At 40.3% G+C, this 13,113-nt stretch overlaps 1 protein-coding gene across 1 annotated transcript; it reads left to right on the top strand.

Annotated features, from left to right (window-relative positions):
* Positions 1 to 610: 610 nt before the first annotated feature.
* Positions 611 to 9,991, top strand: LOC127514479 (G-protein coupled receptor 22). Its single transcript, XM_051897349.1, has 2 exons — positions 611 to 925; positions 7,394 to 9,991. Exon 2 carries the CDS (start codon positions 7,493 to 7,495, stop codon positions 9,080 to 9,082), a length of 1,590 nt encoding a protein of 529 aa, XP_051753309.1. The 5' UTR covers positions 611 to 925; positions 7,394 to 7,492; the 3' UTR covers positions 9,083 to 9,991.
* Positions 9,992 to 13,113: the final 3,122 nt, after the last annotated feature.

Raw genomic sequence — 13,113 nt, 5'->3', positions numbered from 1 at the left:
ATTTATTCATTGACTGCATTGTAGCCAGTCCATCTGTTAGGGTATTTTGTTTTATATTCTCAAGCTTGCTAAATAACAAAAAAAATGTTTGAGTGCCGGTCTATATTTTTATTCTGCTCATACTTTAGATGAATCTGTCATTGACAACTGTGCATCAAATTTGCTGTGGTGCTCCAGAGGTCAACCATGTCTTAATCTACATCATGTTTTAATCAAGCCTTGGTGCATTGGATATTTGAAAAATGATCTTTCCTTTCATGTGAATGCATTCTTCATCCTCTCAGATCATTGCATATGCCTTTTAAATTGCCCTTTCTACATCTACTAAATAGCCTTGGGAAGGAAGGAGTATGTTAATTGCATTGAATTTGACATTGAAAAGCAATTTCTTTGCCCTTTCATTATTGTGCTGAGCATTTAAGTTCTTAGAGGAAACATGTATACTTACACTCATGTACATAATGTTTACTGCTATTAACTGCCATTTAGATTGTTTTAATTAATGCGAAAAAAAAAAATAATATCGTAATAATAAATGTTATCCACACAGAAACCGTATCTTATACATTTGTTTTTACGAATCGCACGGACTGCAGACAGTAGCTCGTGCGTTTCCACGATGAAGCCTGCAGTTTGTGTGTGTGGATGCGTGTGTGTGTGTATGCGCGCTCGCGCTGAGAGAGCGGGTTCAGTACGTCTAGTACACAGGATAGCGGCACTCATGGGTACTCACAGAAGCACCCTGGCGATTTCTATCACCGTTTAGCACCACTGAAGGTGAGACATTTATTCCGGGCACGTACCTGACAGCGGACTGTCCTGAAGCCCCTAGGAATCTCGCGCTCTAGTAGAGTGAGAGAGAGTAGCGCGCGCGCTGCACGGACCGCAGTGGAATGTAGCGGGGATTCCCGGCGTGCGGGGCAAGGTGAGTAAAAACCTCCTTGATGCATCTTCACACTACTCACGAGGCTCCACTTAATTGCCATTCGATTCGATTTTAACATCTCTCTTCATTCGTTTTTGTCTAAGTGGTACATTTTGGCAGCGCGCGCCTAGGAATAGAAATTATAAGAGACAATCAGTGCTTTCGTTTGATCTGGACGAGTCTCTTAATATTTCTTAGACTGCAAAAAAAAAAAAAAAAAATTGGCAGCAGTGTCATATGCGGGGTATGTCGCCACTACGGACGATTTGTTTACCGAGCAAATCCATGTGTTGCCTGTAATCTTTAGTGAGCCTGTGTATATAAAATTCAAGATGTCATTTGAATAGCTATATTAAAAATGAATGTTTTTTCATTAGTTTGAATAGCCATTGTTATCAGTCACAATGGACTTCTCAGCTTATGGGATGCCTTATGACATTTCAATTTGAATCAGGGCATCATCCTCTCACACTGATGCTCTCAAACACAACTGGACACATGCACATGATCAGAGACACGTGACTCCAGCAAATTATTGAGGGGAAAAAAGTTAAATACGCCTGCGTCAATCATTTGACTTTCATCACACCCATCATCATCATCATCATCTTTTGCGCTCTTGCTCCCACACGCACACACATTCTCACTGATTACAGCCAAATGGATTTTCAGATGCACTTCAGATCAGGCTCCAAGATGCCAGTTGAAAGAAGGAAAACGGGAATGAGATGGAGTGTGTAAATTTATAATAAGATTAAAGGCTACAGTTTGCTTTTAAGACAAAAAGCAATAGCAAGGAACAATGGAGAGTAGAGCAGGTATATAAGTGGTCCTGGTCTGTTGAGAATGTGTATGAAAGGAAAGAGGAATCTAGATCATCAGCTATTTTAGCTCCTTCTAGATGTGGAGTTATTTTGGTTCCTCCCTGCCTAGTGAATGTAGTTTCACGTGTTGTCACGCTCTTTCATTTCCACAGAGTCTGTAAACAAATGCCTTTGCATATTAATTATACCATTAATATAGCTCATTAGAAATCAATTTTGACTTAGTGCACCGCAGGGCACTTTGTCCACGGAGACACACCAATAAATTATAACATGTATATATGCAATTTGTTGCATAAATGAGGGTTTAAATGCCTCAGTAATTGTTATACAGTATAAGGAATAGAAACATTTTGTGATTGTTTACTCTCAGCCTTATGTCATTTCAAACCTGTATGCTGTTTTTTTTTTTCTTCTGTCGAACGCAAAGGAGAAATTCTGAAGAATATTTAGCAGCTTGCCAGGTTTATCGTCATGTGACCAATCTCAGTGTGGCAGTTTGAATATGCTGAATAACAAGATTTGAAAGCTTCAGCAGGGTTATTACAGTTAACTAAAACCATTAAAAAAAAATTAAAAAAAATAACATTTTGTTAATTGTAATAAAATAAAGATCTGAAATAAAATAATATATTATTTAATATTATTTAATAATATTCATTTTGTTAATTGAAATAAAATAAACATGTAAATAAACAAATAAAAAAAATATTTTTTTAGCTAGTTGTCAAAACACAAATTAAGATATTTTTTGATAAACTCCGATGTCTCAGTGAGGCCTGCATCGCCAGCAATAACACTCCCTTTTTCAATGCCCATAAAGCTACTAAAAACATATTTAAAACAGTTCATGTGTCTACAGTGGTTCAACCTTAATATTATAAAGCGACTAAAATACGTTTTGTGCGGCAAAAATAACAAAATAGCAACTTTATTCAATAATATCTAGTGATGGGCGATTTCAAAACACTGCTTCATGAAGCTTCGAAGCTTTACGAATCATTTGTTTCGAATCAGTGGTTCGGAGTGCGTATCAAACTGCCAAAGTCACGTGAACTGTTGAAGTTTCAAAACACTTATGACGTAACGAAGCCTCGTTTACTGAAATCATGGGATTTTGGCGCTCTGAACCACTGATTCGAAACAAATGATTCGTAAGGCTTCGAAGCTTCATGAAGCAGTGTTTTGAAATCGCCCATCACTATATTGTGGAGTAAAGTCACTATTTTGTTACTTTTGGCGGACAAAAAGTATTCTCGTCACTTTATAATATTAAAGTTGAACCACTGTAGTCACATGAACTGTTTTAAATATGTTTTTAGTAGCTTTATGAGCATTGAAAAAGGGAGTATTATTGCTGGCGATGCAGGCCTCACTGAGACATCGGAGTTTATCAAAAATATCTTAATTTGTGTTCCGAAGATGAACGAAGGTCTTACGGGTGTGGAACGACATGAGGGTGAGTAATTAATGACAGAAATTTTCGGGTGAACTAACCCTTTAAACTTAAACTAAAATTAAAACAAAAAATAAAAACTTATTCAAAATATTTTTAAAAAACTATAATAGTATTTTAATTATATTAAAATGACACTGAGCTGCAGTGGAGGGAAAGTTAATTTTGCTTAAATTTAAATTAGCTTTCATTTAGATTCCTCACACAAAGCTTTCTGACTTCAGAACACATGGAATATAGTGCACAAGTCACGTGGATCCTTTTTACAGAGCTTTTTTGGAGCTTGACAGATGAGGTCACTATGATCTGTCATTGGATGGAAAAAAACCTGTATGAAGCACATATTATGTGTTCCACAGAAAAAAATCACAACATGCTGGTGAATAAATAATGACAGAGTTTTCATCTTCGGGTGAACTATTCCTTTAACAGGCAGGCTACAAACCAGCGTGGACAAACCAAATTGTCTTGGAAAACAACGATAATGAAATAGAGTCTGATAAATGGCAGAAAGAGCTGAGACAGCGTAGTTAGTTTAAAGAAAGATGGATGGATCTCAAGCATAGCACAGTGATGGATAGATGGTAGGAGGTAAAAACAAACTCCTCCAGCGATTTCACAACACAGAGTGCACCTGCACCTCCCACTCATCTCTCATTCTCTCCCTCTGTCTCTCTTTCATTATTCCTTAGTTTTTTACATGCAACGGCGTGATCTCCCATCTCTGACAAAAGTCAGTCTTACTTATTTTTGCCTCAGTCTCACTTCTGTGCGCATAAGATGTCAGGCTTCAGTTATTCATACAGAATCTGAGCCCTAAATCTAAGTCTTGTACTGTCATTCAAAAGTTCCACTACAGTGACCTCTTTTTATTACCAGCATGGCATGGGGTGCATCGGCATGCCAGCCGTATTGCCCTCCCTCCCTCTGCAGTCTCATTGTGTTAAACATCAAAACTTTCCTCCCGCGGTCATTATCACAGATGTGCTCAAGAGGCGAAGTCTGAGCCCCACTTGAACAGCCACAGATGCAGAAAGTCTCAAATTTTGTATTTTGACCACTCTTAAACTGTAGACCAGTTGCCATAGTAACAACCATCCTAGAAATGGGATCAGTCTCAAGTCGAACTCATTTATTTATTTATATATTTATGTTTTTTTTGGAATGACAGGCTGCTGTGATTGCGCAGCCTATAAATTGAGAGCTGCTTGTTTTGTAGGCACATATTTTAGAGCACTTTAGATTGATTTTGAGTTCATTAGAATCATGTCTATTTCTTCAACATGTTAAATTGCAAGTAGTACTTACAATCAGACATCGAGCAGTCTTTGTACAGTTCTGTGTCCACAGCCAAATTCATCACGGTTTCAGCAGTTGTTTGTGTCCTTGGTCATGTGTGAGAGATCGTTCTGTGATGTAATTCATCTGCCTGTTAAAACTTGACTGTGTGCGGGACTGCAGAATCACGTGTAAATCATACTCATCTTTATCGTTCTGTCTTGCTAGATCAATACCTTATTACACTTCAGAACAAGTCAAACCACCTTTTCACCAAAATGATGCCAGTGCTCCGTTGGTTGCATCTGTGAATCTCTCTCAGTCCCTGCCTGTCTCTCTCTCTCTATATATAATACATTTTAATGCATTTCAAATGTTTTTATATTTTAGTATTATTATTTTTTACATTTTATATACAGTATATATACAGTATCTCACAGAAGTGAGTACACCCCTCACATTTTTGTAAATATTTTATTATATCTTTTCATGTGACAACACTGACGAAATGACACTTTGCTACAATGTAAAATAGTGAGTGTACAGCTTGTATAACAGTGTAAATTTGCTGTCCCTCAAAATAACTCAACACATAGCCATTAATGTCTAAACCGCTGGCCACAAAAATGAGTACACCCCTAAGTGAAAATGTCCAAATTGGGCCCAAAGTGTCAATATTTTGTGTGGCCACCATTATTTTCCAGCACTGCCTTAACCCTCTTGGGCATGGAGCATGCAGTGGTCATCTTGGAGGTATGTTTGGGGTCGTTATCATGTTGGAATACTGCCATGTGGCCCAGTCTCCGAAGGGAGGGGATCATGCTCTGCTTCAGTATGTCACAGTACATGTTGGCATTCATGGTTCCCTCAATGAACTGTAGCTCCCCAGGGCCGGCAGCACTCATGCAGCCCCAGACCATGACACTCCCACCACCATGCTTGACTGTAGGCAAGACACACTTGTCTTTGTACTCCTCACCTGGTTGTCGCCACACACGCTTGATACCATCTGAACCAAATAAGTTTATCTTGGTCTCATCAGACCACAGGACATGGTTCCAGTAATCCATGTCCTTAGTCTGCTTGTCTTCAGCAAACTGTTTGCGGGGTTTCTTGTGCATCATCTTTAGAAGAGGCTTCCTTCTGGGATGACAGCCATGCAGACCAATCTAAAGCAGTGTGCGGCGTATGGTCTGAGCACTGACAGGCTGACCCCCCACCCCTTCAACCTCAGCAATGCTGTCAGCACTCATATGTCTATTTCCCAAACACAACCTCTGGATATGACACTGAGCACGTGCACTCAACTTCTTTGGTCGACCATGGCGAGGCCTGTTCTGAGTGGAACCTGTCCTGTTAAACCGCTGTATGGTCTTGGCCACCGTGCTGCAGCTCAGTTTCAGGGTCTTGGCAATCTTCTTATAGCCTACGGCATCTTTATGTAGAGCAGCAGTTCTTTTTTTCAGATCCTCAGAGAGTTCTTTGCCATGAGGTGCCATGTTGAACTTCCAGTGACCAGTATGAAAGAGTGAGAGCGATAACACCAAATTTAACACACCTGCTCCCCATTCACACCTGAGACCTTGTAACACTACTGAGTCACATGACACTGGGGAGAGAAAATGGCTAATTGGGCCCAATTTGGACATTTTTACTTAGGGATGTACTCACTTTTGTGGCCAGCGGTTTAGACATTAATGGCTGTGTGTTGAATTATTTTGAGGGGACAGCAAATTTACACTGTTATACAAGCTGTACACTCACTACTTTACATTGTAGCAAAGTGTAATTTTTTCAGTGTTGTCACATGAAAAGATATAATAAAATATTTACAAAAATGTGAGGGGTGTACTCACTTCTGTGAGATACTGTGTACATATATATGTATATACACACACACACACATAGAGGACTTGACAATAATTTTTTGCTCATTAGCTTTTCCCTGGCCACAATTTAGCATCGATAATATGGGGAAAAACTGCCATATAGATATTTTTAGTATTATCTCATAATTTGGCAGCAGGTACATTAGGTTGCTGTCACTTTAAGACCTGACGCACGGATCCGTTATACTGTTACACATGCGTTTTCTTTCAACTGTTTACGTTCACTTTAAATATTATTGACTGTGTTTACATGTATACTTGCCAAGACCAGCATTTTGACATTGTTTTGTGTAATTGACTGTTTTAAGTGCGATAAGCAGCGGAAAAAAAACTCAATTTAGTACTGAGAGGCGGCTTTATGTCTGCGCACTTTGGGTATGAGCACAAAATCTGCGGAAATTACTAAAATTATCCCTAAAAATCCCATGCCAAAATTCAAGCCCTGTAACACCAACAATATTCATCCGGAGCAAATGAAACAAGTGAGTGAGGGGAGGCGGGTTTATATGTCAACTCACTGTCGAAGAGTTGAGAGAGCGAGAAAGCGTAGCTGGTATCGTGTATCTATTCTGCGGAAAATGAGTATTGGAAGCGTTTCAGATATTTCAGTATTATGCACTTAGTTCATTATTTCAGATGCCTTTTAAAAAGACTACAATTGAAAAAATTATATATAAAATTCAACCCGCCGAAGTGCCTACTAGGAGTGACTGCATTACACACCACTGCTGAAATCCACATGCATTTGTCAGTGTCATGCCCTGTATATATATACACTGTATATATATATATATATATATATATATATATGTATATGTGTATATATATAAAAACAGAAATACATTGTTAATGTACTTTTAAATGTTATATACAGTAAATATATAAAGCAAACAAAGTGATAAAATAAATTTAGTGGAAATGGGGTCAGTGGATCTAACTTTGTCCTCTTTAAATAAATTCTGTACATTTTGGCCTGTTCATTAATTGAGAGTTTCATTCTGTTTTTGTCTTCTCATCATAGAGCTGTCAATCATTCATCAACGCCCCAAGAAAACACCTGAGTAGGTGGAGCATGGCCAGTGGGAGTGGCTGGCGTTACTATGCCTAAAGGCACGTGGCGATGGTGTCCATGGAGACAGATGGCAGCTTCACTGAGGGCCACGGTCTGTCCCTCTTACAGGCAGAAGATAGCGTGGGGGCCGGACTCGCACAGCAGGAGGGGACGTGGCTGGGCTTCCGGGCTACAGTGAGTGCTGTGCTGCTGCTGGAGCTGCTCCTGGGGGTGGGCGGTAATCTGACCGTGCTGGTGTTATACTGTGGTCACTGCAGCCTGTTGGAGTCCGTCAGCCATGCCGTCACGCTCAGCCTGCACACCCTTGACCTGCTGCTCTGTCTCCTCTGCCTGCCGATCACTGCCACGCTCCTCATACTGGGCGGAGCCTCGGTTCCTCACCACGCCCTCCTCTGCTGTCTTCACGAATCAGCAGCCAGCTTCGCTAGCGTAGGCACCGCGCTTAACCTGCTGCTCATCAGCTTAGATCGCTATGACATCAGCGTCCGGCCAGCCAATCGCCTGCTGACGCCTCGAAGGGCAACCGTTTTGCTTGTTGCAGTGTGGGCGGTTTCCTTAGCCATGCCACTCCTACCATTCGTTGAGGCGGGGTTTGTGTCAGGCAAAGGCGAGGGGCTGTTTGTGCACTCCAATAGCACTGTGCTTTGTTCAGAGTGGGGAGGAACTCTACAAGCTCATCTGTTACTACAGGTTCCTGTGTTCCTGTGCTCTCTCGCTGTGATGCTGTTTACATACTCCCGAATTCTTCAGGCACTGCGCATCCGCATCGGACGCCCGCCCAGGTCCCATCGAGACAGCAAACGACCTGGTCCTGGACATCGCCTCTGGTTACGCTGTAAAAGGTCAATGAGGTCGCCGGATCACATTACGAGAAACACACCCACTTCCCCCCCGCCACTTTCAACCGGACCGCTTATCACCTCAGATGCAGTTACCACAGTAACCATCAACACTGAGACGAACACTCCCTCGCTCACCACGCCCCTTAGCCCCACCCCCACTGTGTCTGTGATAACTTCTCCTTTAAGCCCCACCCCCACTGCATCCATGGCAACCACACCTTTGAGTCCCGCCACATCTGTGTCTGTCATAACAAGCCCCCACAATCCCACACCTGCTACATCATCAGTGAACACACCTTTGAGTCCTATGCCCACTGTGTCTACAGTTACCACTCAGCTAAGTCCCGCCCCCGTCCAGGGTCCGCCTAGCATGGGTGTGGGTGCGTCAGTGTCGGCCATTTTGGCTCTGCGTCGAGCGGTTCGGCGCCACCGAGATCGACGGGAACGTCAAAGGCGAGTCTTTCGCATGTCCGTCATCATCATCCTCTCGTTTCTGCTATGTTGGGCGCCTCTCTCCATCATGCCCCTTCTCATGCTGGCCATCGGGCCATCTGATTGGCTAGAACGGCTGAGAATCTGCTTTCTGGTGCTCGCTTATTGGACGGTAGTGCTACATCCGCTGCTGTACGCTTTCACGCGCCAAAAACTGCGCAAAGTTCTGCATACCCGTCTGCGCAGGCTGCGGCCGCAAAACACGCAGACTCGTATTCGCACTAATACCAGGATCCACCGCAAGCACGGGGCAAATTGCAGCGATGCTCCTGACCGCTGCCTGACAGAGGCTGTTAGAGAGTGAGTGTTTGTGTGTATGTGGTTTATAACTAGGCTCACACGGAATCTGAATGCGTATTCCCTTGTGTACATGATCAGCCATCCATTTATTAAATATTTGGGATAATTTAATTATGCTTTTAGCTGCTAATATGATTATTTTCAGCTCCATTTAACATATTTCACCACGTTTAAATTCAAGGCCAAAACCATGTTTTGGATATTGGGGGACCAAATATTAATATTGGGGGGGACACATTTTTTTGTGTGTTTGAGGGTTGGTCTTTATATTTAAAGGAATTAAATAAAGTATTTAAAGAGATTTAAGGGAACAAAGAAAAGAAAGAAGTTTATTGTAAAGTAATCAATTTAAACAATTTACAGAATATGCACACATTCACTCTTAAGGCCCAGGTATACTTTATTTTCCACATAACGCTCCATCTCACGCACAGTTAAAAGTATACTCTTTTGACCGTGAACGTGGACAGACGCGTACGACTTAGTGGACCATATTCTTTTCAAGCACTCAAATCATGAAAATGAAGACTACGCAGACACAAAAATCGGGCTACATGCAGACAGTGTGACATCAGGGGACTGTGCTGATGAACGAAATTATGTCAGGATTTAGAATAGGGGGAACGTCAACAAGCGAAGTATACTTTCAGTTTTCTGCCTAATCGTATGCCGAATATGGTTAATGTTTCTGTTCTCATCACATTCAGTTATGAATTACATAAATCAAGTAAATGATAGCCTATATATTCAATTTAAAAAAGTGAAATTAACAATTCTATCCTAAAACAGTCAAATATTAAATTTTTATAACTACTTACGTCTTATCTTGCACTTTCACCCTTAAAGGAACACTCCACTTTTTTTGAAAAAAGGCTCATTTTCCAACTCCCCTAGAGTTAAACAGTTGAGTTTTACCGTTTTCGAATCCATTCAGCTGATCTCCGGATCTGGCGGAACCACTTTTAGCATACCTTAGTATAGTTCATTGAATCTGATTAGACCGTTAGCATCTCGCACAAAAATGACCAAAGAGTTTCGATATTTTTCCTATATAAAACTTGACTCTTCTGTAGTTACATCATGTACCAAGACCAACGGAAAATGAAAAGTTGCGATTTTCTAGGCCGATATGACTAGGAACTATACTCTCATTCCCGCGTAATAATCAAAGAACTTTGCTGCCGTACCATGGGTGCAGCAGGCGCAATGATATTACGCAGTGCCTGTGACCCCCTGCTTGCACAGGGAGCGTGCCTTGCAACCATGGAGACATTTGTGAGAGACGCTGCATAATATAATTGCGCCTGCTGCACCCATGGTACGGCAGCAAAGTTCCTTGATTATTACGCCGGAATGAGAGTATAGTTCGTAGCCATATCGGCCTAGAAAATCGCAACTTTTCATTTTCCTTCGGTCTTAGTACACGATGTAACTACAGAAGAGTCAAGTTTTAAATAGGAAAAATATCGAAACTCTTTGGTCATTTTTGAGCGAGATGCTAACGGTCTAATCAGATTCAATGAACTATGCTAAGCTATGCTAAAAGTGGTACTGCCAGACCCGGAGATCGGCTGAATGGATTCGAAAACGGTAATACTCAACTGTTTAACTCTAGGGGAGTTGGAAAATGAGCCTATTTTCAAAAAAAGTGGAGTGTTCCTTTAAAACTGAAGAATCGAGCTAGAATTCGCACTCGTCTTCTGTGAAGTTTCTTTGATTAAAAAAAGATTTTTAAAACTTTTATCGTACTAACAAAAAACAGAGGGGTGCACAATGGATTAAGAATATCAAATATTGGGGGGACAATTTGGCCATGTCTTATTTTTTTTTTTTTGGTGGTCTATGGTGGTTACAGGCCTGTTTAAATGCATTCTTCAGATTTTCCCCACATAAGAAAAAAAAAAGAAAGTCAGAAGATTCCGCCTGGGCCTATTTATGACTGTAGGTAAAAGGTGTATGCACTGTGCAGGAACCCATTAATGTGTTAGATGTGTTAGATGATATGTGTGACTTGCTCACCTCTATAAAGGAAATTAAAAAAACCTTGGTAGGTCTCTATTGTCCACGAGTGTGTAGTATCATTGGCAACTAATCAGCACAGGGTTTCAAAAGCACACTGAACTCTGAGGTCAACAGGGCACTGTCTAATTAACCAGTAGAGCACAAATATTCCCATGGTGCTAGGGGAAAGGGTAAGACTGAGAGTAACCTACAGGTGTGAGTCTGCAAGAGGCCATGTGCAATAAATTCCAAATCCAGGTTATGCATCGCATGATTTCCATACAAATTAATACCAATTTATTGCATTCATTGTGTGGTGTGAAAAGTAACCGTCTATCCACCAGTACACATACATTTGCACATATTTTACAGTGTGCTTCTCACTGATAGTCTAGAGGGCAATAGATTTATCATTGTGTTTATTAATGTATATGATCAGGGATGTAAATAGTCACTAATATTTCTATGGTTTGAAACTGCAGCCAATTTGAATTCTGCTCTACCAAGGGCATGCATACTGGTTTGATCAGTCTCTGAAAATATTGACAAAACAACTTTTACAAATTCTAAATTAATTTATGTGTCCCGTATATGTATATCTTGTCAGTGCTGTACATTATTTCAGTTTGAGATGGTTATTGTATTACTTTACAATAGAGGAGCAATAAGTCTGAATTACAGTAATAAAAAGATTCAGCCTCTTTGCTTGTTTGCTTTGTTTCCTACCTCAGCTGTCTTAATTCATATTAAAGAAGTATTACATTTATACAACAGTTAAATCATATACTGCAGTTAAGTAACTTGCAATTTATGTTTGAATTTTTTTCTCTGCCAATGAATATTGTTTCAAGCAGACGGGCTTGTCAAAGCTAAAACGTGTCGGTGTCGCCAAGCAAAAGCTGATCTGGAATACAGTTTAGGAGTGGTGCGGTTCTGTAATCACTCTGTTCTGACTCCACTCCAGGTTTTCCTGCTCTAACCCAGAGAAATTTGTGTTTTTTAGGCCAGAGTGAAGACGAAAAAACGAATCTGTATATTTCAATTCTTCCTTATTAAAAAAGTTTGCTGTTCTGAATGAATAATAACACTACTCTGAGTCACTCACTCTGATTGTTAATTGGTGTATGGTAGCGTCTTCTCATTACCTGAATGAATTTATTAAGAAGTGCAGTCTGCTTTAATATATACAATTAGTCCATGCTGAGAAAGGTTGACTGACTTTATCCCAGTTGATAAAAGTCAAACAGGCAATTAAGAACCTCCTGTGTCTCTGTCAGCATTTGCAGCTTCACACAGAAGATCAAATGCCATTTGAGGGATACTCAATAAAGTACCTGTTCAATCAGTGAAATGGTAGCCTTTCAAACTCTCTTTCTACCTGATTCAGAGACCTTAAATGTTATTAATCTTTAAAGACTTTGGTTGTGGTTCAGCCAACATGTGTGCAGTGAATGGGAGACATTCGTTCCTCATTATCGCTGATAGAAGCTGCACTCCACTTGTGAAGTCTGATCGTATTAACACTTATTAATGTTTGATGACACATACTGACATTTGCAGGAGTCTTATAATTGGAGGGCCGATATTGGTGACGGGGTCTTGTACACAGACACGGATGCCTCTCTTAATGGACATGTAAAGAACTCTGACCTCACTGGTTAATGAGGGTCAGTAAGCATCTGGCTTCAACTTTTTCCTTAATTTCATTATTTAATTACAATCTATTTCGCATCACGCCACCACCACACATATGAAATTGTAATGTGTGTTTTTATAATATTTATTTACTGGACATATTGTGTGATTTGCTATTATCTAAAAATTACAGTGTGTAAGGTTTACAGAAAATATTGTGGTTGTACCATAATGCTGGGGTACAGTGAGGTTCTGAATGATTACCATATTCATGTATGTACAGTATTTACACCATCGTTCAAAAGTTTAGGGTTGGTAATATTTTTCTCTTATACTCAACAAGGCTACATTTATTTAAAATGAAATATTATTACAATTTAAAATAACTGTTTTCTATTT

The sequence above is a fragment of the Ctenopharyngodon idella genome, chromosome 6 (assembly GCF_019924925.1).
Source record: "Ctenopharyngodon idella isolate HZGC_01 chromosome 6, HZGC01, whole genome shotgun sequence".
NCBI lineage: Eukaryota > Metazoa > Chordata > Actinopteri > Cypriniformes > Xenocyprididae > Ctenopharyngodon > Ctenopharyngodon idella.
The sequence above is the reverse complement of the archived record's forward strand: the minus strand, read 5'-3'. Positions and strand labels throughout refer to the sequence as shown.

What these genes read in the sequence shown, in the direction of transcription:
- LOC127514479 (XM_051897349.1), top strand. Translation starts at nt 7,493, where the DNA reads ATGGTGTCCATGGAGACAGATGGCAGCTTCACTGAGGGCCACGGTCTG.